The sequence below is a fragment of the Moschus berezovskii genome, chromosome 8 (assembly GCF_049115385.1).
Source record: "Moschus berezovskii isolate FMDL1 chromosome 8, NW_MosBer_1.0, whole genome shotgun sequence".
Lineage (NCBI taxonomy): Eukaryota > Metazoa > Chordata > Mammalia > Artiodactyla > Moschidae > Moschus > Moschus berezovskii.
This window is the reverse complement of record NC_142467.1, coordinates 94,115,509-94,138,514: the sequence shown is the minus strand read 5'-3', so window position 1 is coordinate 94,138,514 and position 23,006 is coordinate 94,115,509. Positions and strand designations below refer to the sequence as shown.

General features: G+C 57.6%; 1 protein-coding gene across 2 annotated transcripts in view; it reads right to left on the bottom strand.

Moving 5' to 3' along the window:
- The window catches only part of KDM4B (lysine demethylase 4B), a 116,235-nt gene that overhangs the window by 31,919 nt on the left and 61,310 nt on the right, over window positions 1-23,006 (bottom strand). For both annotated transcript variants that reach the window (XM_055431378.2, XM_055431379.2), the window contains exons 7-9: window positions 20,806-20,855; window positions 16,984-17,087; window positions 12,597-12,734 (exon numbers count right to left, since the gene is read on the bottom strand). In XM_055431378.2, coding sequence (XP_055287353.1) covers window positions 12,597-12,734; window positions 16,984-17,087; window positions 20,806-20,855 — 292 coding nt within the window. The remainder of the gene's footprint in view (window positions 1-12,596; window positions 12,735-16,983; window positions 17,088-20,805; window positions 20,856-23,006) is intronic.

The window sequence follows — 23,006 nt, the reverse complement described above, 5'->3', positions numbered from 1 at the left end:
CCACAGATCTCACACATTCTGCCAGGCCAGCCCGAGGTTTTCTGACTTAACGACACCAATGCTCACAAGTAGAGGAACACAGGAATCAAGGGCCCTGAATGACACCTGAAGAATGAAGGGGTCGGTCCCTCAGTCGCCTCGCCAGGGCCTCTGGCAGAAGACACAAAAGGGCCAGCCTGGAGGTGAGCTTTATTCTATTTCTCATGCTGCTGGGTGTGCAGGTGGGGCCCCTTTTCTTACTGAATCCACCCTAATACGTTGCACCCACCAGCAGTCACGTTCTATTCACGCCTCAGAGACGCATCTAAGACAAGGCCCAAGGTCCAGGCTTGGCTCCCTCTCACCTCAGAGCAGGATGGATACGAACCTTCCTGGAGCTTCAGAACAGTCTGACAAGCACATTCCAAGGCTTCAGTTTCCTGAGGTTTGGATGTTTAAAAAGACAGGCTCTGATCTAAATTAGATTTGGCAGTTGAAGGCGTAAAGTCCCAGAGCAAAATGGTTTCCCACTTTCAGCTCCCACATTGGAACCGTCATGCCCTCCTTACTGCTCAGGCTAAATGGCTGTGGCCCCTCAGCCCAGTGATGGGCCTGGCCCTGCAGCAGCTTCCAGGGAGATGGGGAGAAACTTCCTTAAATACCTGCGGAGTGGGGTAGGAACTCAGGGCCAAGAAGGGCCACATGCGCCGAGGTCCATCTGAGCTGCCCCTTGGCTGCCAGGATCAAAAGCCCACTGTGTGCTCCTGGCCCCTCCAGCTCTGGGCACTCTCTGTCTTTTCAAGGCCCTGGTGGGGGTTGGGGGGCTCCTCCTGCCTCCTCACCCTCCCCCAAGTTACTGAGCCCCAGGGACTCGCCAGGGTCCCCAAGGACCCCAGTGTATATGTGGCTGGCCAGCTTCAGTTCTGCAGAAGGAAGGGGTTCAGAGAGAGAAAGGGTGAATGGGGGAGGGGAGAGAACAGGGGGGCTGGGAAGGAAGAGGGCAGGGAGGATTCAGGGGCACCAGGGTTTCTACACAGGGCAGCACCCTGGCTGCTGGGGCCTGGGCTGTTCTCCACACAAGGTGCCCCCAACAGGGCACCTCCTGCCATGTAAGCACCCACCTGCGTGAACCCCCTACCCCACAGCTTGATCCCATCACAGACTTGTACAAAAGGCCGAGTCCTGACAGCACCCGCCAGAGGCTCAACAAGACGCACACCTGTCACTTCCAAATGACAAATGGTGAGAGTTATGACCGTGGAGCTCAGGGGCCCTGGGCCTGATCCAAGTGCCCAGCTGGGGGCAGGGGGGCTGTCACCCGCGTCGGAAGACTGACACACGCCTGGGTCTCACAGGACCTACAGCTGAGTTTGAGGAAAATGAGAAAACGGGGAAGAGCAGAGGTTTGCCTCCGGTTATCAGAGCAGGGGAGCCATGCAGGACAAATAGACATTTTTTTTCTCTCCATAGCTTGAAAAAACAGAAATGAGAATTGTTGTGTGGATCAGAGAGGATGGCCCCTGGGGTCCAGCAGCGCTCGGCATGAGCTGTCCAGGCAGAGAAGGAGGGGTGCCCCACATGGAGGGGAGCAGTGGTGCCTCCTGGGGACTCCAGGTTCCTCTGGGGAAGGAAGCTCTTAGTCTCTGAGCTGCAGGGCCCGAGTAAAGCCAGGCCTCAGTGGGGAGAGGGGAGCAGGGGCCCCCAGTTCCATTCCTCTGTCCACCCTCACTCATCTCTGGCCTTGATCCTTGATAAGGTCCAACTCCACCTGCTGACCCTTCCAGGCCCATGAAGCTCTCCTTTGAGTGATCCCACACCCATGGCTGCCAGGCGGGAGGAGGATGCTGGGAGGACAGGCCAGTACCATGGCCAGATGGCTGGGGTCTAAATGAGCCATTCCCTGCTCTCCTGAAACCACAGCTAAGGGACTCGTAAGACAGGTGCCCCGGGGCTGCATGGTGTACCAAAAGGGCTGAAGGAGTGTCAGGCGGCTAAAGTCAGACTCACACCAAGGACGCAATAGAGAAACTTCAGAGCACAAAGAGGATTCAAGAAGTTTCTGGAAGGGAGAAACACCTGCCACCCACCCAGGATGGTGGACTGGCAGAGCAGCTGGCTTTCTGCCACGGTAAAGAACAAAAACGACGCGTGAGTCAGACCTCCAAGTTCTGGAGGAAACCATCGCCCACAGAGACTCCACACCCAGCCAAACCGTCAGCCCCGTCCTCAGCAGCAACTCCTGGAAGAGCGCCTCAGACCCCAGGGTCAGCCTTTCCACTGCACTGCTTTTCTGCCCTTTTTGCTCCCTATTTCTTCCAGAGGCAGAAAGTCTCAGAAAAAGTTATTGCTCTGCTCCTTCCCTGGAGGATGCCCACTTCCAGTGTAAGGTTAGAGCAGGGTGTCTACAGAGAAAGGGAGTGAGGGTTCCGTCCAGCACCCCAGCATCCTACCCTTCCCCAGGGCTTCCCAGGACATGGCCAGCCACTGACAGTGCTGGAGTGGGTCCCACTGAATCCGGGGTCCCCTCAGTAAGCATTTAGCTAAATGTAAAGAAGGCATCAGAAAGCAACATCCCACAAGCTCAGATATGCGCCTTGCACCTTCCTTGGGAGGGTGGCGCTGGCTTGCCTTGGGGACAAGGATCTTGTTTTAGGACCAGGATGCCCCGGTACTGGGAGCTTTGCTTACATGATCTCATTTCCAACCGTGACGGCACAAGGCTGCACATCCTCTCCTTGGCCTCATGCCGTCAGGGTTGGAAATGGGATCACCTAAGCAATGTTCCCAGTACTGGGGCATCCTGATCCTAAAACAAGACCCCTCCAACCCTCCCTCCTCTTCCTCTGGACCTCTCCCCTCCAGGCCCCCTTCTTCACATTCATTGGTACTGTGAAAGGCATCTGGGCTGCTCTCTATCTGGTTCCCCAGCCTGCTACTGCATTCTCAACGCCTAAGGAATTACGCTTTACAAACTGTAATAATCCCCAGCAAACCTGAAATCTTATAAAACGACGTGCTTTGGGAAAGTGTAATGAAAGATCAAATGAAAAACCTACTGAAAGCCAGACCTTCCTTTAACACCTCAGCACAAAGGGAAACTCTCCCTCATGTCAAGCCCCACGGCCAGGGGAGGGATTTCCGCTGACCCCGCCCTCACGTGAGACACCCCCTGACCCCAGCCTGTTCCCAGTGACCCTGAGGCCCCCTGTCTGTGGGTCTCCCTGGTCAGGACTTCAGACAAGACCCCCAGAAGGCACTGCCAGGGACTCTGTATTCATCTCAAGCTGGGGGCTTCTTTGAGAACAAACACACAAAAACCATCGTGAAACCACGGGTTGGACCAAACCATTTGGGCCCTGAGGCCTGAGACCTAAAGAATGAAGGGGCCCAGGATTCGGGGGGATCCTCACCGAGGAGAGTGAGGCTCCCGTCTCCTGGCAGGTGTTCACCAATGCGCCCCTCCCCGGCCCTGCCCCCACATGGAGAGCTAAGCGAGCTGCACGGACTGGCGGAACAGCCAGCCCCTCACAGGGTGCAGAGTCTGAGGAACAGAGGGGAGCAGATTCAGCCCTGCTCCGCTCCCCCACCCGACTCCATCCCCAACTCCGCAGTTTCCACTTTCTCCTTTCAGGCGTATCCCCTGCATCCCCACACAAGACAGAGGTATCCTGTCCTTCCAGAAAAGACCCGCCTATCACCGTTCCCATGTGCCTCCCCCTGGAATGGAGCACGCAACCAGCCCCTCATTCCTCTCGGGGTGCACAGTGTTTCGGTGCCTGGATGGACGGCCCACCCACACGTGGGCATCAGGCCGTCTCCAGTCTCCTGCCACGTGGTTCAGAACCCACAGGCACAGAGTGAACACAGCCCTGGCCATGGTGACTATTAACTTCCCTCACTTGGCGGACTCTTTGCTAACAGCAACCATCTACTTGTCTCCTGACGGATGTGACCTGCTTTTTCCTTTCCGTTCTACTTTCTTTACTCCACGTGTTAAGTCCACAGGATTCAAAGCTCTGATTCTGATAGAAACCCCCCTCACATCCTTACAGCCCTCCCCATCTCGGGGTGTCTGCCCTCAGTTCAGGGTTCCCTCAGCCTCTCAGCTGCAGAAGACATCGCAAAGGGAGAGGAACCTGGGCAGTCACTAATAATCACAGTCACCCCCAACTCCAGGTACACAAATGCCCCAACTCGTGAAGGCAGAGGACAGGATCTGGGGCTGTAGCAGGGCAGGAAGCCAGAGCTCCCCCACTGAGGGTAAGACCCCTCTGTGCTGTAGGAAGTGGGCGGGGACCCCAGCGGCACTCTGAAGAGTCACTGTACCCCCTACTAAAAGCTCATGTGGGGCACCTGCCCCGCGCCCTCCACCAGTGGCCAGGAACTAGGGAACTGGGGGCCCATGGAACCTGATCCCTAGGAATGCACACACCCTGTGGCAACTCTGCTGGGGGTGACCGGCCCTCCACCCCTTGTCGGAGAAGCTCTGCTCCAGTGTGAGCAGGGCTGGCAGCATCCTCAGAGGACTCGGGTCACACCCCTGCTCCTCCAGTGGATGGAAGCGTTCAAGACTCTGGCGTATTCATGTCATGGAGTGCCATCAACAGGGAAGAGGGCCTGAAAGCCACAGGATGTTATGCCCACCCAGCCCTGGAGGCCAGAAGCCTGAGATGGGCCAGGGTCTTGAACCTCCCCTCCTTCAGAAGCCCCCGCTGGCCGATGCCGCCTGCCCCCTACATCGTGCCTTCTGTGGCCTCCCGGAGTCTGAGTGTCCCAGGCGTACTGTCCCCCGTCCGTGCCCCCTCTGCGCAGCTTCTTCCTGTCTCCTGGCATTTGGAGGGTGACTGCTGCTGAGCAGATGCAGACAGGGGAGCAACACACACGCTTCCGAGGGAACAATCCCGGGGTGGGGGCCGGGGGCACATCAGCCCACCCAGGGACGGGGAAGATCCCCCACTGAGGAGCTGGCAGCTGCCAGGCCAGCTCGAAGCCTGGCCCCCTGTTTCTGATGTAATCACCCGCATGCTGCAGCAGGAGACGGGATAACAAACCAGTTCATTAGGAAATCCACTGGAAGCCCTCAGAAGCACTTCATAAACAAAACCATTAGGTGCAGGGCTCCCAGGGCTCCCACGTCCGTCCTTCGCTGGGGAGGCTGCTTCCTGGGGGCTGGGCAAGGTCACAAGTCGAACCTTTGACCCCCAGGATGCTACCCCCACCACAAGGTCACTCTCTTTCCTCCTCCACACAGAAAAGCCTCATCCGCGGAGCACTGTGGCTGCAGCCGGGCAGCCGAGCTGGTCTGCCTGTGAGGGTCCCCACCCCTCTCCCCTTCTCAGTTCAGTTCAGTCACTCAGTTGTGTCCGACTCTTTGCAACCCCATGGACTGCAACGCGCCAGGCTTCCCGTCCATCACCAGCTCCCAGAGGTTGCCCAAACTCATGTCCGTGCAGTCAGTGATGCCATCCTCTCATCCTCTGTCGTTCCCTTCTCCTGCCTTCAGTCTTTCCCAGCATCAGGATCTTTCCTAGTGAGTCAGCTCTTCACATCAGGTGACCAAAGTATTGGACTTTCAGCTTCAACATCAGTCCTTCCAATGAATATTCAGGACTGGTTTCCTTTAGGATTGACTGGTTTGATCTCCTTGCAGTCCAAGGGACACTCGCGCCTTCTCCAGCAACTCAGTTCAAAAGCATCAATTATTTGGTGCTCATTTTTTTCTATGGTCCAGCTCACATCTACACACGACTACTGGAAAAACCATAGCTTTGACTGGATGGACCTTTGTTGGCAAAAGAATGTCTGTTTTTTAATATGCTGTCTAGGTTGGTCATAGCTTTCCTTCCTCCCTCTCTACCCAGATGCTAATAAACCAGGTGCTCTGGACCGTGCTTCCCAATGGTGTTCTGCCTGAGGACCCCACTAGCCCCTCAGCTCTTCCATCACCACAGCCCCTCTGGTGACCAGGACACCCAGTGGACTTCTCTCCCTCTGTTTTCCAGGCTCCAAGGGGAGCCAGCCCATCTGCCCTCTGTAGAAACCTCACCATCCCAAGTTGCAGTGTTGACCATGGCCAAGAACCAAATTCTGTCCACAGCAGAACAGTAGAAAGGCCCAGGTGCTGGTGTGCCCATGAAGTCCCCTGACCCAGACCACAGCCTGACCTAAGAAAGGCCTCCACGCTTTCCCTGGGCCAGACGCAGCCACTTCCCCTGGAGCAGCCCCTCCGGCAGCATCTCTGGGCATCACGGGCTGAATACCTCGGCAGGGCAAAGATGCCCCCCTGAGGAGCCCTGCTGGCCCATGGCTCACACACGAGGGATCCAATCACCCTAGGGGACACTGGGGGATATCTGGGATGCCTGTGGTAGTCACACTGGGGGGCTCCTGGTGCTGAGTGGGTGGGGACACGGGAGGGACGGCCCAGATGGTGCAGTCCTGCGATTCACAGTGCTGAGGGGCAGAAACTCTGGTCTGTGGATCTGAATCACAAGCTCCCAGTCCTCATGGGAAAACGCAGCAAAGCCATGAGGACGAGGGGAGGCAGGACCGGTGGGGTGAGCAAGCCTGCAGCGGCCAGCACCCAGGCCAGAGCTGTGCGGTCGTGTGCTTGCTGGTGGGGACCACCCCGCACTGGCAGCCCACCAGGGGAAGAGCCGGCTGAAGTGGCACCGTGAGGAGCGGGCAGCCCCCAGAGAGACCAGTGCAAGAGCACTCAGTGTGTGTGTCTCTAGGGCCACCTTCTGAGTGGACACAGCTGCCTGTAACCCAGGTGACAACCCCAGGCGGCTGGGCGGGAGTGGGGGGCAGCAGACAGAAGTGGGGGAGGGGGGCTCTGGGCTGACAGCGCCAGAATGAACACAAGCCTGGGGAGCAGAGCGGATGCAACAGACTGGTATGCTCCCTAGGGGAGGGGCTGCAGCTACAATGCATTTGGGATTCTTTGCAGTGACTTCCCGAGAAGACAAACAGAAGGCTTCTCAGCTGCAAAGCTGTCTCGGAGGGCCTTGGGGCATGTATGTCCCTCACCAGCCCCCCAGACACAGTAGCAGGGAGTGGGGCAGGGGGGACAGGTGGGCTATGAACCCTGGGCTGGTGGAAGTCCTACCTGCATATGAGCTGGTGGGGGTGTCTCTCTCTGCCTCCAAGGCTGCTCCCCAGACCCGACCTTGGGAGTGTCCTCAGGGGGGCACACAGTCCCCAGGGGAGAAGACTCCTTCTCAGGGGCAGAAAGGCTTCCCTCTCTGAAAAGACGTGGGGTGTAACCATGGAGTGAGAACCTCTCAGTGGGCAGAGGACAAAAAGTATCCAAGTGGTCTGTGGGCGGGGGGTGGGGGGGTGGTGACAATGGAAAAGATGGTGGAACAACTGCCCCTGACCCTCCCTCCAGCCCAGGCTCTCACCCCTGCCCAGGGGACATCAGGTCATGACCGAGGGGAGAAGGGATCTCCCCCCACCACCCACCCAAGGTCACAGTGACGCAGGGAGACTCTGCCTGAGACCCCTCCTTCCAAATCAGGTCACACCTGTTCTAGATGGTCAGAGTTAAAGCCAAAGTCAAGGCGAGCAGGGAAGCAGAGCGGGGGCCATGCTCTCCACTCCATTCCTCCCCACACTGCTGTATGCATCATGAGTTCCCAGGGCGGGATATGGCGGGGGACGGGCTTCAAGCTGCTGCAGGGACAGAGTGACAGGAAGCCTGGGGGAGGCTCAGGGGGAGGGAAGCATATTTTATACGGCAATTGACCGCAAACCCTGAGCACTGGCCATCACAGCTCCATAAATCAGGGAGCCAGGGAGGCACAGCAGTGCCCAGGCCAGCACATCAGATGTGGGTGGGCCAGAGAAGCATCTGTCCATCTGGGTGGGACAGACGTGGCTCTGTCCTAGGCCCACCTCCCCCTATTCTGTCACCTCCCCTCGTGGGGAGGGGCTCTGGGTTAATCACCCGGAGCAGGCGCAGTGTCACCAAACAGAAGGCAGGCATCCTCAGAGCAGCGGGGACAATTTGGTTCATGTTTCACAGCAGTGAAGCTCGAGGGAGCCCAGGTGGGGGACTTCAGGGGAGGCCCCCCAACCCAGATCCAGAAGTGGGGTGTCTTCCCGCCCTCCACACTCAGCAGACACCTTGCCAGGGAGCAGACTTGCCTGGAGGCTGAGCACTGCCAGGCGGCAGCCCAGACAACCGGCGGAAAACCAGCTAAGTGTGCGGGGCTCCCAGCCTTCAAGCTGGGTTCTAAATTTCTCTTGCTCTGTTTAATCTGAAGTCAACTCCTGCGCCTTGTGGGGCACCCTCGGTGGAGGCAGGAGGCCCTTGTCAGGCTTCACCCATTGCCACCCACCGCGGGAGCAACGAGGCTGCGCAGCTAATCCAATGTGGCGTGTAGCCTTGTAGGACTAATTCGAGCTCAGACCTAAAAGGCTGATGTGTGCACACTTCATTTTCTACAGTGAAGACAGAGCAGCCCTCTCATCTTCCCAGTTGGTAATCCCACTACAACACCTGCCTGGGGAATTCTGTTCTTGGAAATGGAGCACAGGTCTGTGGAGGTGGCCCCTGCAGCCCCAGGCAAGCCCTGGACACCTGCCTGAAGGAGGCAGCCAGCCTGGGAGACACAGAGGCGGGAAAGGTGTCTCCTGGAATGCCGGCAGGCACAGTCATGAGGCCCAAAATGACACCATGATGCAGGCAAGATCCATTAGGAAAGCTGGAGAGAGAGAGACGGGGCTGCAGGAGGGGGGCTGTGGAGGAAGTCAAGGAAAAGGGATAGCTCAAAACCAAAGCTGCAGCACATGACAGAGGCAGGACTGGCTACTGCTGGCTCTGATCTCAGGCCCTGCTGAGTCCTCAAATTCTATCCCATGGAGCTAAAATCGATCAACATTTGGTAAGTCTCCCCCACCCCACAACACACACACATGATGGGATTACATATTCATGATCCAAAACAGTTTTTCCACCCAAAATGCCATGCCCATTTTTCCACGTCAGTAAACAGTGAACCTATTTTTGTGGCTGCATAATATTCCATAGTCCACCCAATCCCCCAGTCATGGGTATAAATTTTCTTTGGTTAAAATCAGTGAGGCAGCAGCGGGGGGCCAACGAGCTGGAGGGAACAGCCCCTCTGATGCCACAGACCCTGGGGGCTGTGAAGTGAGGGGGACCCTTTAGCCCTGACTGCCTGGAGCCAGGGTGTCCACAAAATCGATTCTTTAGACCAGGAACTACAAACTCCTGACAAGAGCAAACAGCAAATATTTTCCACTTTGCAGGTGAGATGGTCCTGTTACGACTACTCAGCTCCACACCCGAATGCAAGCAGCCCCTGCACAGCATGTCAATGAATGGGTTTGCCTGTGCCAATAAAACTCTATTTATTGGGACTTCCTTCGTAGTCCAGTGGTTGAGACTCTGAGCTCCCAAGGCTGGGGGCCGGGGTTCGATCCCCAGTCAGGGAACATCCTGCAACTAAGACCTAGCACAGCCAAATACATAAATTAATTTAAAAAACTTTATCAATGTGAAATGTGAGTTTCATCTAGTTGCCACGTGTCACATATAACTTCTTTCGATTTTTTTCCCCCCAGATCTTTAAAAACCTAACACTCGGCACTCCCCTGGCGGTTCAGTGGTTGAGACTCTGAGCTTCCACTGCAGGGGACACAGGTTCAATCCCTGGTTTGGGAAACTAAGATCCCGCATGCCACGTGACGTGACCAGAAGAACAAAGACATCTAAGCATAGCTCTGTTTGCAGACAGTACCAAAAACAGTCAACCAGCCAGGTTTCGTCTGTGGGCCCCGTTTGCTGACCCTGATCTGGAAGAAAAAACAGGCACACCTGAAGTTCACACAGGCTGGCGAGCCTGGGCATTTAGCATTTCATGTGTCAACAGAGAGAATGACAGAAATGGGTCAATGGGGGAAGTGGGCGCCTGAGAAGCTAACGAACCAGCAACTAAAAGGGTCTCTAGAATCTGAGAAGTGGACATTCTCCCCCTGGGTTGTGTCGGAGGAATGTGCTAGAAGGGGACACAGATTGGAAGGGCAGGCACTCAGGCTGTAGGGAGAGGCCCCAGCTCAGTGGGAAGGGGGCTCTGGCTGCCCCTTGACCCCACCCACCCCATCCCTTAAATCCATGGCCCTAGCACTACGGAACCTGAACAGTCCCCTGCCCCTGATACCTCAGCTTGTCATCTGCGAGGCCAAGCACCCAGGCAGCCTCTCCAGCCTGGACTAGTTACAGGGCAGCGGAGCTCAGAGGGTCACCACCAAACAGCCCAGGAGCTGACATCAGATGGCCATGGATGGGCACCCCAGGGCCAGTGCCACTCCTGCGGGGGCCCTCCGCAGCTGCCAGGCCCCTGGAACCCTGAGCCGGCTCAGAGCGCCACACTGACTGGTTCAGTAATTTCACGCTATGCCGCCCAGCAATGTAAGCGCAGAGCCCCATCTCAGGCTGCACCTCCCAGATGTCCCTTGTTTGTGAACACATGGCTGAACCCAAAATTGCTTTTAATATCCGGGCGGTCCCCACTGGCTCTGCAGCAGGGTTGGCTCCGGCCGACAGTGCCTCCAGGACAAGCCCCCGCCAGGCTGACAACTCAATCCAGCGCCCGCTGTGGCCAGGCGGCCCTGCACACGTGAAACTCTCGGCGACAACGCAAACATGCCCCGGCCCCAGGAGGTGTAATTATTCCTCTGGATCCAAGCGGACAATCCTGACGCCCCCATTTCCCCTCTTTTAGCCAAGTCGGACTCTCTGCCAAAGACACTCTCGCCACGATTTTCTGAATTAAGTCTAAAAGCCCAACGCTTCACGTCCTGGGGCGCCTCTCCAGTCTTCCTGGCTGCAAAGCCTGTTTCCTTTTCTCAACTGCACTGACACAGCAAAGTTAGAGAGAGAGAGATCATTAGAAAAACAGAAATGAGCCAACCCGTCTAGACCGCGCCGTGTAGCAGAGATGTGCCACAAGGCCACCCCCACAGCTTAATTTTCTTAGTGTTTCACCCTCTTCCCCAATAGCTCAGCAGGTAAAGAATCCACCTGCAATGCAGGAGACACAGGAGACGCAGGTTTGATCCCTGGGTTGGGAAGATCCCCTGGAGGAGAAAATGGCAACCCACTCCAGGTTTCTTGCCTGGAGAATCCCATGGACAGAGAAGCCTGGAAGGCTATAGTCCACGGGGTTGCAGAGTTAGGCACTACTGAGCAACTAGCACATACGATCTTTCACCCACTCAAACATGAAAAGAAACAGGAGGTGCTCCCTGTCAGAATGGATCTTATTTAACCCTGTTTGCTCCCACGCACCAGTCTGTGAGCACCCTGGGAACCCTCAGTCTGGGCCTTCCTGCTCTTTGCCACATGCTGCACCTGGATGCCAACTTCCCTCCTCACAGGGCCATATCTCCAGGCCATGATGCCTGATCGTCACAGCCTAGACCCTCTTCTGCAAAGATCAGGGGTCAGGGGTGGGCTGGCCAAACCAGGATCTGGGCTCGGGGTTCTCCTGGTCCACACTGCCCCCACTTCTGTGTCTGGGAGAAACCCACCATGCTCCCTAACCCTAGGCCCTGACTCTGAACAGCTGAGTGATTCCATGGAAAACCCCCAGTGCTCTGCTGAGGCGGCTGGTAGGAGGCACCCCGATTTCACTGAACAGGCCCATGCAGGAGAGGCCTCTCTGTTCCTTGTGCTCAGTGCCAGAGTGAGCTATGTGCATGGCTGGGCCCCTTTCTGTGCTGGAGAGAAAAGGTTAAAGCAGCTGAAGCCTGAGAGCCGGGGCCGCTCGGCCAGAGCCCAGCCAGATGGGTAGAGCTCACTGGCTTCCTCAGGGTGGTCATGGTGCCAGTCCTGGGAGGAAGATCACTGGTCCCAGCTGCCAAGGAAGGGCTGGCCTGCTGCATGCAAAACAGCCCTCCTAGCGGCCTCCCATTCCCAGGGACCTGCCCACTATCCAGCTGCTCCATGGACGCGCCATTGTGAGGCCTCGAGCCCCACTGAGCTGCCCATCAGAACCACTAATGGGTGCATGCAGGGGAAAAAGAAGTTGCAAACAAACACTCGGTTCAAGTGTCAGGTCTGCAGGCTGATTACTGTCCCTCTGGGAGCAGGTCGGCTAATTACTATGGAAAACAAATGAGTCTTTTGGGCTCTGAGTGACCACTGTGGACTATGAGGCAGCAGGAAGCCCCTGGGCTCAAGCACAGGGCCTACCCTGCCAGGGCTCTGCTCTCTCTTGCACGTGCACTCACACACACTGCAAACTGGTAAAGACAGGCTCTGGGCCCGGAGCAAACCCCGCACCTGACCAAGAGGCCCCTCAAGAGCCAACAAGGAACAAATCTTCCCTGGCCCCCAGATGGTGGGAGCGTACCTGGGCCTGCCAGGACAGAGGGAGCCCCGAGCCAGGCCTGGCCAGGCCCCAGCTGCTGCACACCACCTGACCTGCCCGTGCCCTCTTCCCTCCAAGTGAGAAATGAGCTGAGGACACATTTGCTGAGGATCCAGGAACAGACCCTGATGGAGAGTCTGAGCCCCAGGTTGAATATAAGTGGCTGTCACCCAGGCCTGGGCTGGGGGAGCAGGCGGGGGAAGAGCGTGCACTTACCTGGGTGGCCACCTTGCCGTAATCGATCCACCGCAGTGTGGCAAAGTTGGTGGACTCGGCGCAGTTGAATCCGTGGTTGAAGCCAGCATGGTAGCCGTAGGGGAATGTGATCATGAACTCCCCCGCCTCCTGTGTGATCTGAGGAGGAAGGGGTGACAGGTGAGGGATGAGGCCCGACCGGAAGAAACGCCTGACACAGGGCATCACAGGCTGGCAGCAAAGCCACCAGGAGCCACCGAGGGACCCAGCAGGGGGATGTGGGCTCCAGGACATCCCACCAAGTGCAGCGACCTGACTTCAGGAGCCAACGGAGTCGGCCAGGTGAAAGGCCAAGGTTCTACAGGCTGCAGCCTGGTTCTCATGGGGCTGGTAGAGCAGGTGAGGCAAGCAGCTGGAGTGGCTGCTATCAGCCCCACCGCTCACAGAGGCCCCACCAGGCCCAAGGGGACAGTCTGGACTCTCAGACAGGTGAGTTACAGCACTAGGATTCTAGGTGCTTTCTGTTTGGGGAGGGGGGCGGCTTCTACTTCGGAGGCAGGTGGCTATCACACCTCCCATCCACTGTGAGATGTCCCACACGGCACCAGGGCTGGCAAGGTGGGCTGGTCAGCTCTGGGGAAGATCGGAGGCCTGGGAGTTCAGGACACGTGTGAGCCTGCAACACGGCATCCAGTCCTCGTTAGAGGAAGGAGTAGGCCCACCCATGAAACGGCCCCAGATGCTGGCCTGAGTCACCCCACCACTGTGAGCAGGGAGCCTATCCACTAGATCCCAAGACGTGGGTCCTTCCAAGTGAGGGTAGAGTGACTGAAGCGACGTATCGGTGAGCAGGGAGGACACGTGTCAAGGTCAGAACCCCACAGAAGGAGCTGATGATTCCAGGCATATTAAAAATGGTCTGGACAGCCAGACTCCGGTCTGGCCTCTGCATCAAAGATGCCAAACCCAGGAGCTGGGCATGGGGATGGGGGATGACGACACCACACAAAGGCATCCAGTACTGCCGCCCTGAGACTTGGAGGAGAAGGTGGGGGCTGCAGCCTCCTCCCCAGGGCCCTCCCCACTGACCACCCACAGCCATCAGCAGTCGTTCCAACAGCAGACTGTTCTGAAAGAGATGAGAAGTAACAGCAGCCAGCATGCCCGCTCATGGTGTCCTGCGACGCAAGGTGGGACTGTTGGAATGAAGGCCGTGTGCAGGAGTGACCTCTGGGGTCAGGACGGCCATCATTTCCTGGATTGAGCTGGGAGCATAGATCAGCTTGTCTGGAGTTCCAGGGACTGTGGCCCCAAACGCCGCCCCATCCCATCCTCCATGTCTCTCTAGGGCTTCACACACACTGACCGCACCGTCTGCTCTGGTCTGGCCTCTTCCGCTTGGCACATCCTCGGGGTTTATCTGTCCCAGTGGGCACTCTGCTGTCTCCCTTTTGTTCCTACAGGCCTCCAGTCACGAGGACGCGTCCGGCTTGCTCCTCTGGCCTCCTGCTGGCAGGGCCTGTGGCTGTTCCCTGGTCGGGATGCAGCGAGCAGAGCGGTGGGGCCAGTGGAGCCACGTCTCCAGATGGTGCTGGTGTTTCTCCAGAGTAAGCAGACGCGGAGGGGGAGCCAGGGGCCCAGGAAACTGCCCGGCGGCTTTCCATGGCAGCTGCCCGTTTTGCACCAACGTGGTGGTGACGGCGAGATCCCCCTGCCCCCTTGGCAGTGTCAGGGGTCTTCCCATCCCAGGTAGGGGGTACAAGGCTCCAGCCCTGCCCCCAGGCTGGCAGGTGCCACCCACCACATCTGGTCCTGGTATGTCTGGACCTGCCGTTGCAGGTACGTGCCTCCTTTGGCCAAGTGTGTCTGTTCAATTCTCCTGCCCCATTTGGAGGCTGTTCACTGCTTTGTCACTGACTGTGGTTCAGCGCCCTGCTAATAACCCCAGAGAGGTGAGTAGAAATCGCTGGATTTATCTAAGGAACTGACAAGGAGTCAAACCTCGGCAGGGGAAGGGGAGCGGTGGGAGGTGATGGGGGGTGAGACGTCCAGAAACCAACCACAGAGTCAAAAATCAATCAGAACTGATGTAGCCTGGAGGAAAGCCAGTCCTTAAGAACACGCTGATATTTTTCTTTTCAAATAATGAATTGCACCAATCAAGGGAAGTCACTGTGCATTAAGTTATATTTTTAAATTCCAGTCCAAGTGACAGCTGTGTGCAGGCATGAAGCGACGGTAGGAGACTGGGGAGGTGGGGATGGGCAGCGTCCCCAGGACCAGTAGCCACATCCTCGGTCCTCAGGCAGGGTCCCCTGGGTTGGCTTCTGTTGCAGGACTCAGGAACTCATGAAACGGTAAATAAACTCGGGTTTGGGGATGGCCCATTAAACCCAGTTACTGATTTTCTCATCCTACTTGAGCTGATCCTAGACAGTGCAGTCTCACTCTTCCTCCGATGCCTCTGAGCACGGCTGGTTTGCTCAAGCCTCGGGGAGGCAGCGGGGTCCCTGTCACCGAGCCAGAGCCCCCTGCCCGACCCCTCCCATAAATCAAGGCCCAGAAGGGAAGGTGTGCTCATGTGGAATGACAAGAAGATTATGTTCCCATCAGAAAATCTACATCTTGGTGGCTCCAGCTCGGGCCCACGGAGGCTGTCCTCCATGTCGCCGCCATCAACGTTAGCCCGACAATAAATCAGAAGGCGTCGAGGATGATGGATCAGCCTTGAGGCAGAGCAGTCGGGAGAGGAGGGAGCTCGGGCCCCACATGCCAGTCACAAAGGAAGCCCGGAGCTCAGCTGCCCCAGGAGCTCTAGAAGAATGAATGAGGAAGTCTGTGGCAGATCATAGAAACACACACTTTTAATTATTAAAAAGCTCCACTATTGATCTGCTTTTTCTTCCAGAAGTAAATACCATTACGAAGATTTATAAGTGGAGTGTGGAGTGACTCTTTTACCAGGAATTCAGATGAGGGGCTACATGTGGAGCCCTGAGAGAGGCGTCCATCCATCCCTGACTCTGCGGGGCCTGGAGCCTGGTCCCCAGGCCTGCAGCCCATGGAGGGCTCTCTACTACCGGACAAGGGCCTGGGTCCCACAGCCTCAGGGTGAAGCTCCGTCCTGGCCCCTGTGGGAGCTGGTATGGCCGCTGAGCCCTGCCTCTCCTGGGTCACCAGCAGGGTCACCAGTGGGAGGTCACTGCCTGTGGGTCATGCTCAGATATTCCCCATATGAGCTGCAGGACCACACTGGCACTGACCTGGGAGGATGGACAGCACCCACCAGCTGACTCCCACGACCAGCATCCCTCTCCAGGACACAGGGTTGTGGAGAATGTTCTTGACAAAGCGATGGGAAACAAGGACCTCTCAGTCCCATAAACAATGCTGTGATCTGTCTGCAAGGTTCCTGGTAACAAACAACGTTCCAACCAGAAGACAGAGCGGGCAGAGAGAACAGGGACAGCCGCTACCTGAAGAACATGAGTGGTGGGGGTGGCCCTGGCAGGAAGACCACACCCCCATCTCCGTGGTGATGCTGCGGCTGCGTGCCTGAAACATCAGAACAAGTTTTCGACTTGCTGACACCCGGGGCCAGAGGCAGGCATGGAAGTCTGCTCACAGAGCTTGCTCTGTGCCTGACAGATCACTCTCTGGGGAAACCTGCAGGAGCTGGGCTGTCTCTGCCCTTGGGGCCATGGCCCACATGACTTCTTAAAAAGTTCCAGGCATGGGCCACTTGCCTGGACCCTTGTGTCCAGGAGGCCTGTCTGTGGGGAGGGACTGGCCTGGAGTGAGGACGGCTGGGCCCACTCCCGGGACAGAGGCACCCAGCCCCAGAGCTCAGTCCCTGTTGCCCACCCCACCCCACTCTCCCAAGTGGTGGGGTCCCTGCCACCTTAGCCACCAGTGCGCCCTCACCCCTCACAGCCCCATGTGGACACCTTACAGGAAACTGCATGAGATCACAGCTTTCATGCTATGGGCGAGTCAGACGCTTCATTTCTAAACAGGCATTTACTCCCTCTGGAGTGAGGCTGTCTGCCCTGGGCATGGGTGGGGTGGGCAGGGGGCTCCCACAAAGGGGGGCCCAGCTCCTCAGCACTCATTGCAGGGTCATCAGGAGCTGCCCCCGCCATTCACTCCCCAGTCTGACCCCGGGACCAACAGATATTCGAGTCTGGGTTGGGAGGGACCAGGAGGAAAGTCCCTCCTGATACCCACCTCCAACCTCACCGCCACTGTGGAGAAGCTGACAGCCCAGCAGTGCGGCCCAACCCCAGCCTGTGGTCCTTCTAGAACCTTCTCTAGCATGAAGATGCCAGTTTCCTGGGGTGCTCATGGCCAGCAGGGCCCGGGCCCAGAAGGCCGTCCACCGGCAGGCTACATACCCACCCCTACATACCCGGCTGAATGGGATCCCGTACTTCTTGAGGATAATGGGTGAGATGAGGGTCATCTTGTGCCGAAGGAAGGCATCGCAGCCCTGGGAGCTTCCGGGGAAGAAGCCTGGAACAGACGAGACAGTGTCAGCTGGGCGGGGCAGAGTGGCCAGGCGGCCCCGTCCTCCTGTGGCCCCGCAGGAACGAAACACACAGGGGCCCGCCAGGCGGAGTGTATCCAGGCACAGCACCACATTCGTGACTACAGACAAGGTGTGTGGTTGGGGCCCGGCTGCCCACAGACTGTCCCCCACTCCGAGCTCCCCTCAGACAAAACCCACTGGGGCCTCCACACGGTCACTTGGCCATGTGAGAGAGCAGCCGGGAGACAGGACAGATGAGCTGCTCTCTAGGGTCTGACGGGTTGTGGGGGTAAGGAGTGAGTGGAGTGAGTGTGGGCCCCCCCAACACACTGACCAAGTCCCCAACAAAGAGGGGGGCTGCCAAGTGGGCGAGGGCTCTCCACCCACGTGGTCCCATGACCCACAGGACGTGGGGGCCGAGGGGGCAACCCAGGCCTGCGCCTCTATCTGTGCTCACAGCCCCTCTGCTTTCTCCCCAGAGCGCGCCATGTAGCTAACTGAAAAGATGACCCATGAGTCCATGGGAGGCCCAGACACCTAGACCTAGACACCAGACTTCACCAGCACAGCTCAGCCCTGTTCCCACATCACATGTAGGCTGAAACTCAAGTCACTAATAGGCCAGTCTCGTGATTAAGGAAAAGCCAACCTCAGGTTCTGCCCACGGTGGCTGAGCTTCTCACCGTAAACTGCACAGAGTGGGCACAGGAGGGCCACACGGCTCCTCGAGGTGTGGGACATGTCCCCAAGGCAGCAGCATGCACCCCCAAGTGTCCACCTCCCTCCAGGGCTGCCCCCCATGCCCGGGTGGCCCCGGGGCCCTTCCAGTGAGACCAGCCAGCGCACACCCTCGATGGGCACGTGAGCATGAGCGTGTGTGCATGTGTTTGCATATGTGCGTGTGTCTGTGTGCACACATGGCCCCACCCACACGCCGAGGCTGGAGGAGGCTCCTGACAGCAAGGACCCAGTGTGGAGGTTGTGGAAAGAGCCAGGACAACCAAATCCCACACTCTGCTCTGCACTAAAAGCATTTCCATTAGAGTTACGGCTGCCTGCCGCCTGGCCCGCCGGCCTCTCTGCAGTTCCTCTTTTTAATGCACAGTTTAAGTGGCTCTCATTAAAGCTCTAATAAAGGCGCACATTTTAAGTGATTAGCACCAATAATGCGCCAACACATTAACGCTCTCCCCGTGGGCTGCACAACCCTCCCAGCGAGCCCATTCAGAGCACAGCTATTCATTTTCCATATTAATTGCAACCCCCTTCCACCCATCTCAACAAAGCCGCCCAGGAGGCACGCCCCCAAAAAGTTTGGAAGGGACGCCCAGGAGGGCAGTGAGTCACCAGCCCTGGAGCCTCCTCCATCCTTCCTCTGAGGAGGCGGAAGCAGCCCAAGCGAGGGGCTGTAGAGGAACCATGAGGTCCCCCACCCCTCCTCCAGAGCTGTCGGCCCCTTCCCTGAATTCCAGGTGCGGCCTGACTTCACAAGGGCCGCCTTCCTGCTTGCCCACCCACCCATCCTCTCCCAGCCCCGGCCACCGAACCAAGGCCTCCACAGATGCCCAGGCAGCGAGCCAGCATCCAGGTCCAGGCGTCAGAAAGGCACCGGCAGCAGTGCCAGCTGCCTCCAGCTTCTCTAGTTGGCACTCAGATCACCCCACACTCTTCTAGTAGAGAAGGCACACTCAGGAAGAACAGCTGGGCGTGGCTAGCTGCAAACACCCTTGGCCCCCCACCAAACAGCAAGAGCAAAGATGCTGCAGACAAGGTCCAGGGTCCCCAGAGAGAGAGCACCTGCGCTGATGTTCCTGGCTCTGCAGGTGGGGGGCTGAACTGTGGCTCCCGCAAGATATCCACACCCTGATCCCCGCAGCCCATGTAAGGTCCCCTCCTTGGAGAAAGCGGCTCTGAAGATGGGATCAAGTGCAGGCCCCTAAGATGGGCCTGGACCCCTGGGGGGGCCTGTAACATCCTGAAGATCCTTCTAAGATGGGGGCAGGGGAGACCCAACCATAGCAGCGGAAGCCATGGGCCAGGGAGACAGAATGAGAGCGACGTGGCCCCGAGTCCAGGACGGGGCACCTCCAGAAGTCAGAGGGCAGAAATCAGGTTCTGCCCCACCTCACCCCACCAAGGGGGTCTCAGGAAGGAGCCAGCCTGTTGATGCCTGGACCTCGGCCCCAAGAGGCCCGGTGTAGACTTCTGACCTCCATAAGCGTGAGAATAAAAATCTGTGGAGGTTTAATTAGGACTTCTTTTTAAAGTGTAGTTTAAGGTTCACAGCAAAATTGAGGGGATCTGTGTTGTTTTAAGTCACTGAGTTTGTGATGCGTGCGTGATAAGTTGTGTCCAACTCTTTGTGACACCAAGGACTGCAGTCCGCCAGGCTCCTCTGACCATGGGATTCTCCAGGCAAGAATACTGGAGTGGGTTGCCATTTCTTCTCCAGGGGATCTTCCCCTTCCCCACCCAGATGGAACCCAGGTCCCTTATGCATCCTGCATTGGCAGGTGGGTTCTTTACCACTAGCGCCCCCTGGGAGTAATTTGTTACATCAACGGGAAGCTAATACAACATGAAAAGACCATTTTAATTGGCATTTTAAAAAGTCAGATAATAGGGAAAAATCGAATTTGGCTTTCCCTTTAGATCTTAGGAAGTAAGTGCAATTGGCCTTTGCCAGGACTGCCTGTCCTGGAGTTTCCACCAGGAGAAACATGCTCCCCAGAGTAGGAGTGGCACTGAGGCCGGTGGCGGGCCATCAGGGAGCCTTGCCAACACCAAGCCATAACTTTGGAAGGTTCCATGGCCTGAGGGTACCGGCTGCCTGCTGCTGCCACAGAGCTCAGGGTGGCCAGAGGCTTGGTGCTGTCTGAGAGGCAGACCCTCACCCCCACCTGGATGCAGCCTGTGAAGGAGGGGCCGCTCTTGGCTGATGGCTGGGCCAGTCATCTGTTACTGTCTGTCCAGCACTGACAGCCATCCTCCCTCATGACACAAGAGCCTCCGTGGGGACAGGGCAGGGACATGATGAGAGTGACTCAGGAAAATGGCCTGGCCCTCTGCTGGGGCACACAGAGGCCACAGGGCCTCCCAGCCGGGATGTCTGCTTGTCTCAAAGGGTTGCATGCCCCGAGGGCCTTCCTATACCGGAGTGGTTAGTGACTCCCTCTCCGGACAAAGCCAAGGACCCTCTCTGATAAATCCCGTCAGCCCAAGAAGCCCCAGCGAGGGCCTCAATCCAGGTATCAGGACATTGCTGAGGAGGCCCAGGTGATCCAATCCTGCACGGACAGCAGATGGCCCCACGGCCCCCACTCGGCTGTGCAGCACGGAGGACCTCTGAACTGAACCGCTCATGTTCAAGACTGAGCACAGGCTCCACAAAGACAGAGGAGTGCGGGATGGAGCCCCAGGAGCGGGGGTTGGGGAGCGACAACACTGGCTGCCTCCAGCCTGCAAAGCCTGGGGTCACATCCCAAACTCCGTGCCGAGTCTGGAAAACGAGAGCGTTGAAGCGCCAACATTCGTGCAGCTTGCATCAAGCGACAGACCTACAGTGGGGGGAGCACAGCCTGACCCAGAGGAAAGGAAGTGGACACAGCGTGCGACACCGACACCCAGACGACAGCGGGAAGCCGGGCAGGGTGGGGCTGCCAGCCCGCCGCCACCCAGCCCCAGGGGGCTCCGGGCACCTACCGATGGCCAGCCGCTCCAGGCGCTTGCCGTGCTCCGGGGGGATGGCATACCTACGAGAGAAGGCAGGCACATCAGAGTTGAGAGTATGTGGCCAGCTGGATACCTCCATTTTCAAACAAATGTGGGGTGTGTCCTTCGTCCAAAGGAGGAGGGAGGATGGTAAAGGGTCCGACTACAGTCATCAGACCATCTGCCTCCAGACCTGTTGGGAGAAACTCCAGACAGTGGCTCTCAAGCCAGTGATCCTCCCCGCAGGGGACACCAGGCCACGTCTGAGACATTTCCAGTGGTCACCACTGGGGGGAGGGTCCTGGCAGGGAGGGGGTGGGGGCAGGGATACTGCTCCATGCCCCACCCCCGCAGTGACCTGCCCGGGGCCACAGTGCGGAGGGGGAGGGCGACTGTGCTCCTGAATAAGCCCGGCAACACCTGGAACTAGAACAAGACCCTATGAGGGTGTATTCCCCTGCCCCACCCCCACCCCCACCCCTGGGGCAGGAAGCCAAATGGGGGACCACAGGGAACACTGCAGATCGCCCAGACGTGGTAGCCAGCTGAACCCACCCCAATGGAGAGGTTTATCACTGCTTTTAATAAAATAAAAGGGTGCGAGGGGAGGAGATAGGTGAATGCTGTGCCGCCTCGGTTTATCCAACAGGATAAAAACAATTAATTTCCTAGCACGCTCAGGGTCCTGGAGGCGGCAGCTGTGGCACCTTTAATTCTGCTGTCGTCAGAGAATTTCCCATTATCTGGACAAAGAGGAGGTGACTCTTTTTAAATGGCCTTTTATCGCTTACATAAAGATGATCAAAGTTAATCCCAATCCAAGGCACCTTGGTGGGATTAATGTCACCCCCCACAAACAGCAGAATGAAACATTCCGTCCCTTCTGGGAAGATGCCCAGGGCCGGGAAGGAACTAATTTACGGCTCCAAGGCTGTGATGATTAATGCAATATCGCGGGTCTACAATGCTGCTTTCACTTAATTACCGCCTGTAATTGGGAGTTGTAAAGATAAGATTAATTGAATCCGGTGATGTTAAAAGTTGAATACATTGGCACGTGGCTCCTCTGTTATCAGAAAGTACAGACTGCAGGACGCGGGCCGAGCATTCAGAAGGGCAGCCCCTGGAGAGAGGAGAAAGGACTCGCGGACGGAAGCCAGCGGCCATGGGGACGTCTGGGCTCTAACAGCCATGGCGCCTGCCACAGCCGGCAACCACAGGGCGACTCCCTCGGGGTGCTGAGAGGCCCCAGAGCTACCCCCTCCCGCCTCCAGGGACCCTGCAGGATGAAAAGCTCCATCTTCAGGGAAGGGCAGGGCGCTAGTCCTGACCACATAAGCGCTGAGCGCAGACCATCCACACAGGGGAGGGAAGGAGGGTGTTTGAGGCTTCATCGGTGCAGCTGTTAAGGCTCCCCGAACTCTACTGGCTGTGGCAATGCAGGCACCCACCGAGCCCCCACCCAGCCACAGCCCTCCCTTCTGGGGCCCCCGAGCAAGGCCAGTGCAATGGAGGCCCAGGTGAGTGGGCCACAGGACTGGCCTCCCTTGCAGAGCAGACATTCACCACTGGAGGAAAGCCCCCCAAACCGAGGGGCTTTCATGGCAGAACCTCATGGGGTCTGCAGCCAGAGCCTGGGTCATGTTACATCATCACAGCCCCACCCAGCGTCACACCACCGGGTCGGGCTCAAGTCTGGGAGGAGAAAAAAGGAAGGAAGAAGGCAGAGGGGCTCCGTGGGTTGAGCCAGGCTGCTTACTCACCCTCGAGGTGGCAAGCATCTGTCTGGCTATTAGAGAGCAGGTTCTGGGGCCATAAAACAGAGTCAGCTTTATTGGTCACCAATATGGGGGCAGCCTGTCCTGCTCCCTGGGAACTCTGTCCCCAACACAAGGTCAAACCTCACGGCCAAAATCAATCTGCTCTGCCCGCCTGTGATCCCAGGCAGCTGCTCTCTGGACGTGGCAGCCCTGGTCACCTGGGTGGCAAAGGATGCTTGCCTATTTCGATAGACAGACTGCCTGGGACCACATCCATCTCACGATTGGGCTGGTTTGAGGTCTTCCGGCCGGCAGGCGGCCCTGCCCCAGCCCACACATAGTCCGCCTCGTTCCCCTATCCTGCTCTCTGCCAGCATGGGCGGCCCTCTCCAGCAAGGCTAGTTTTCTGCATGTCTTGCTGCACTACAGCCA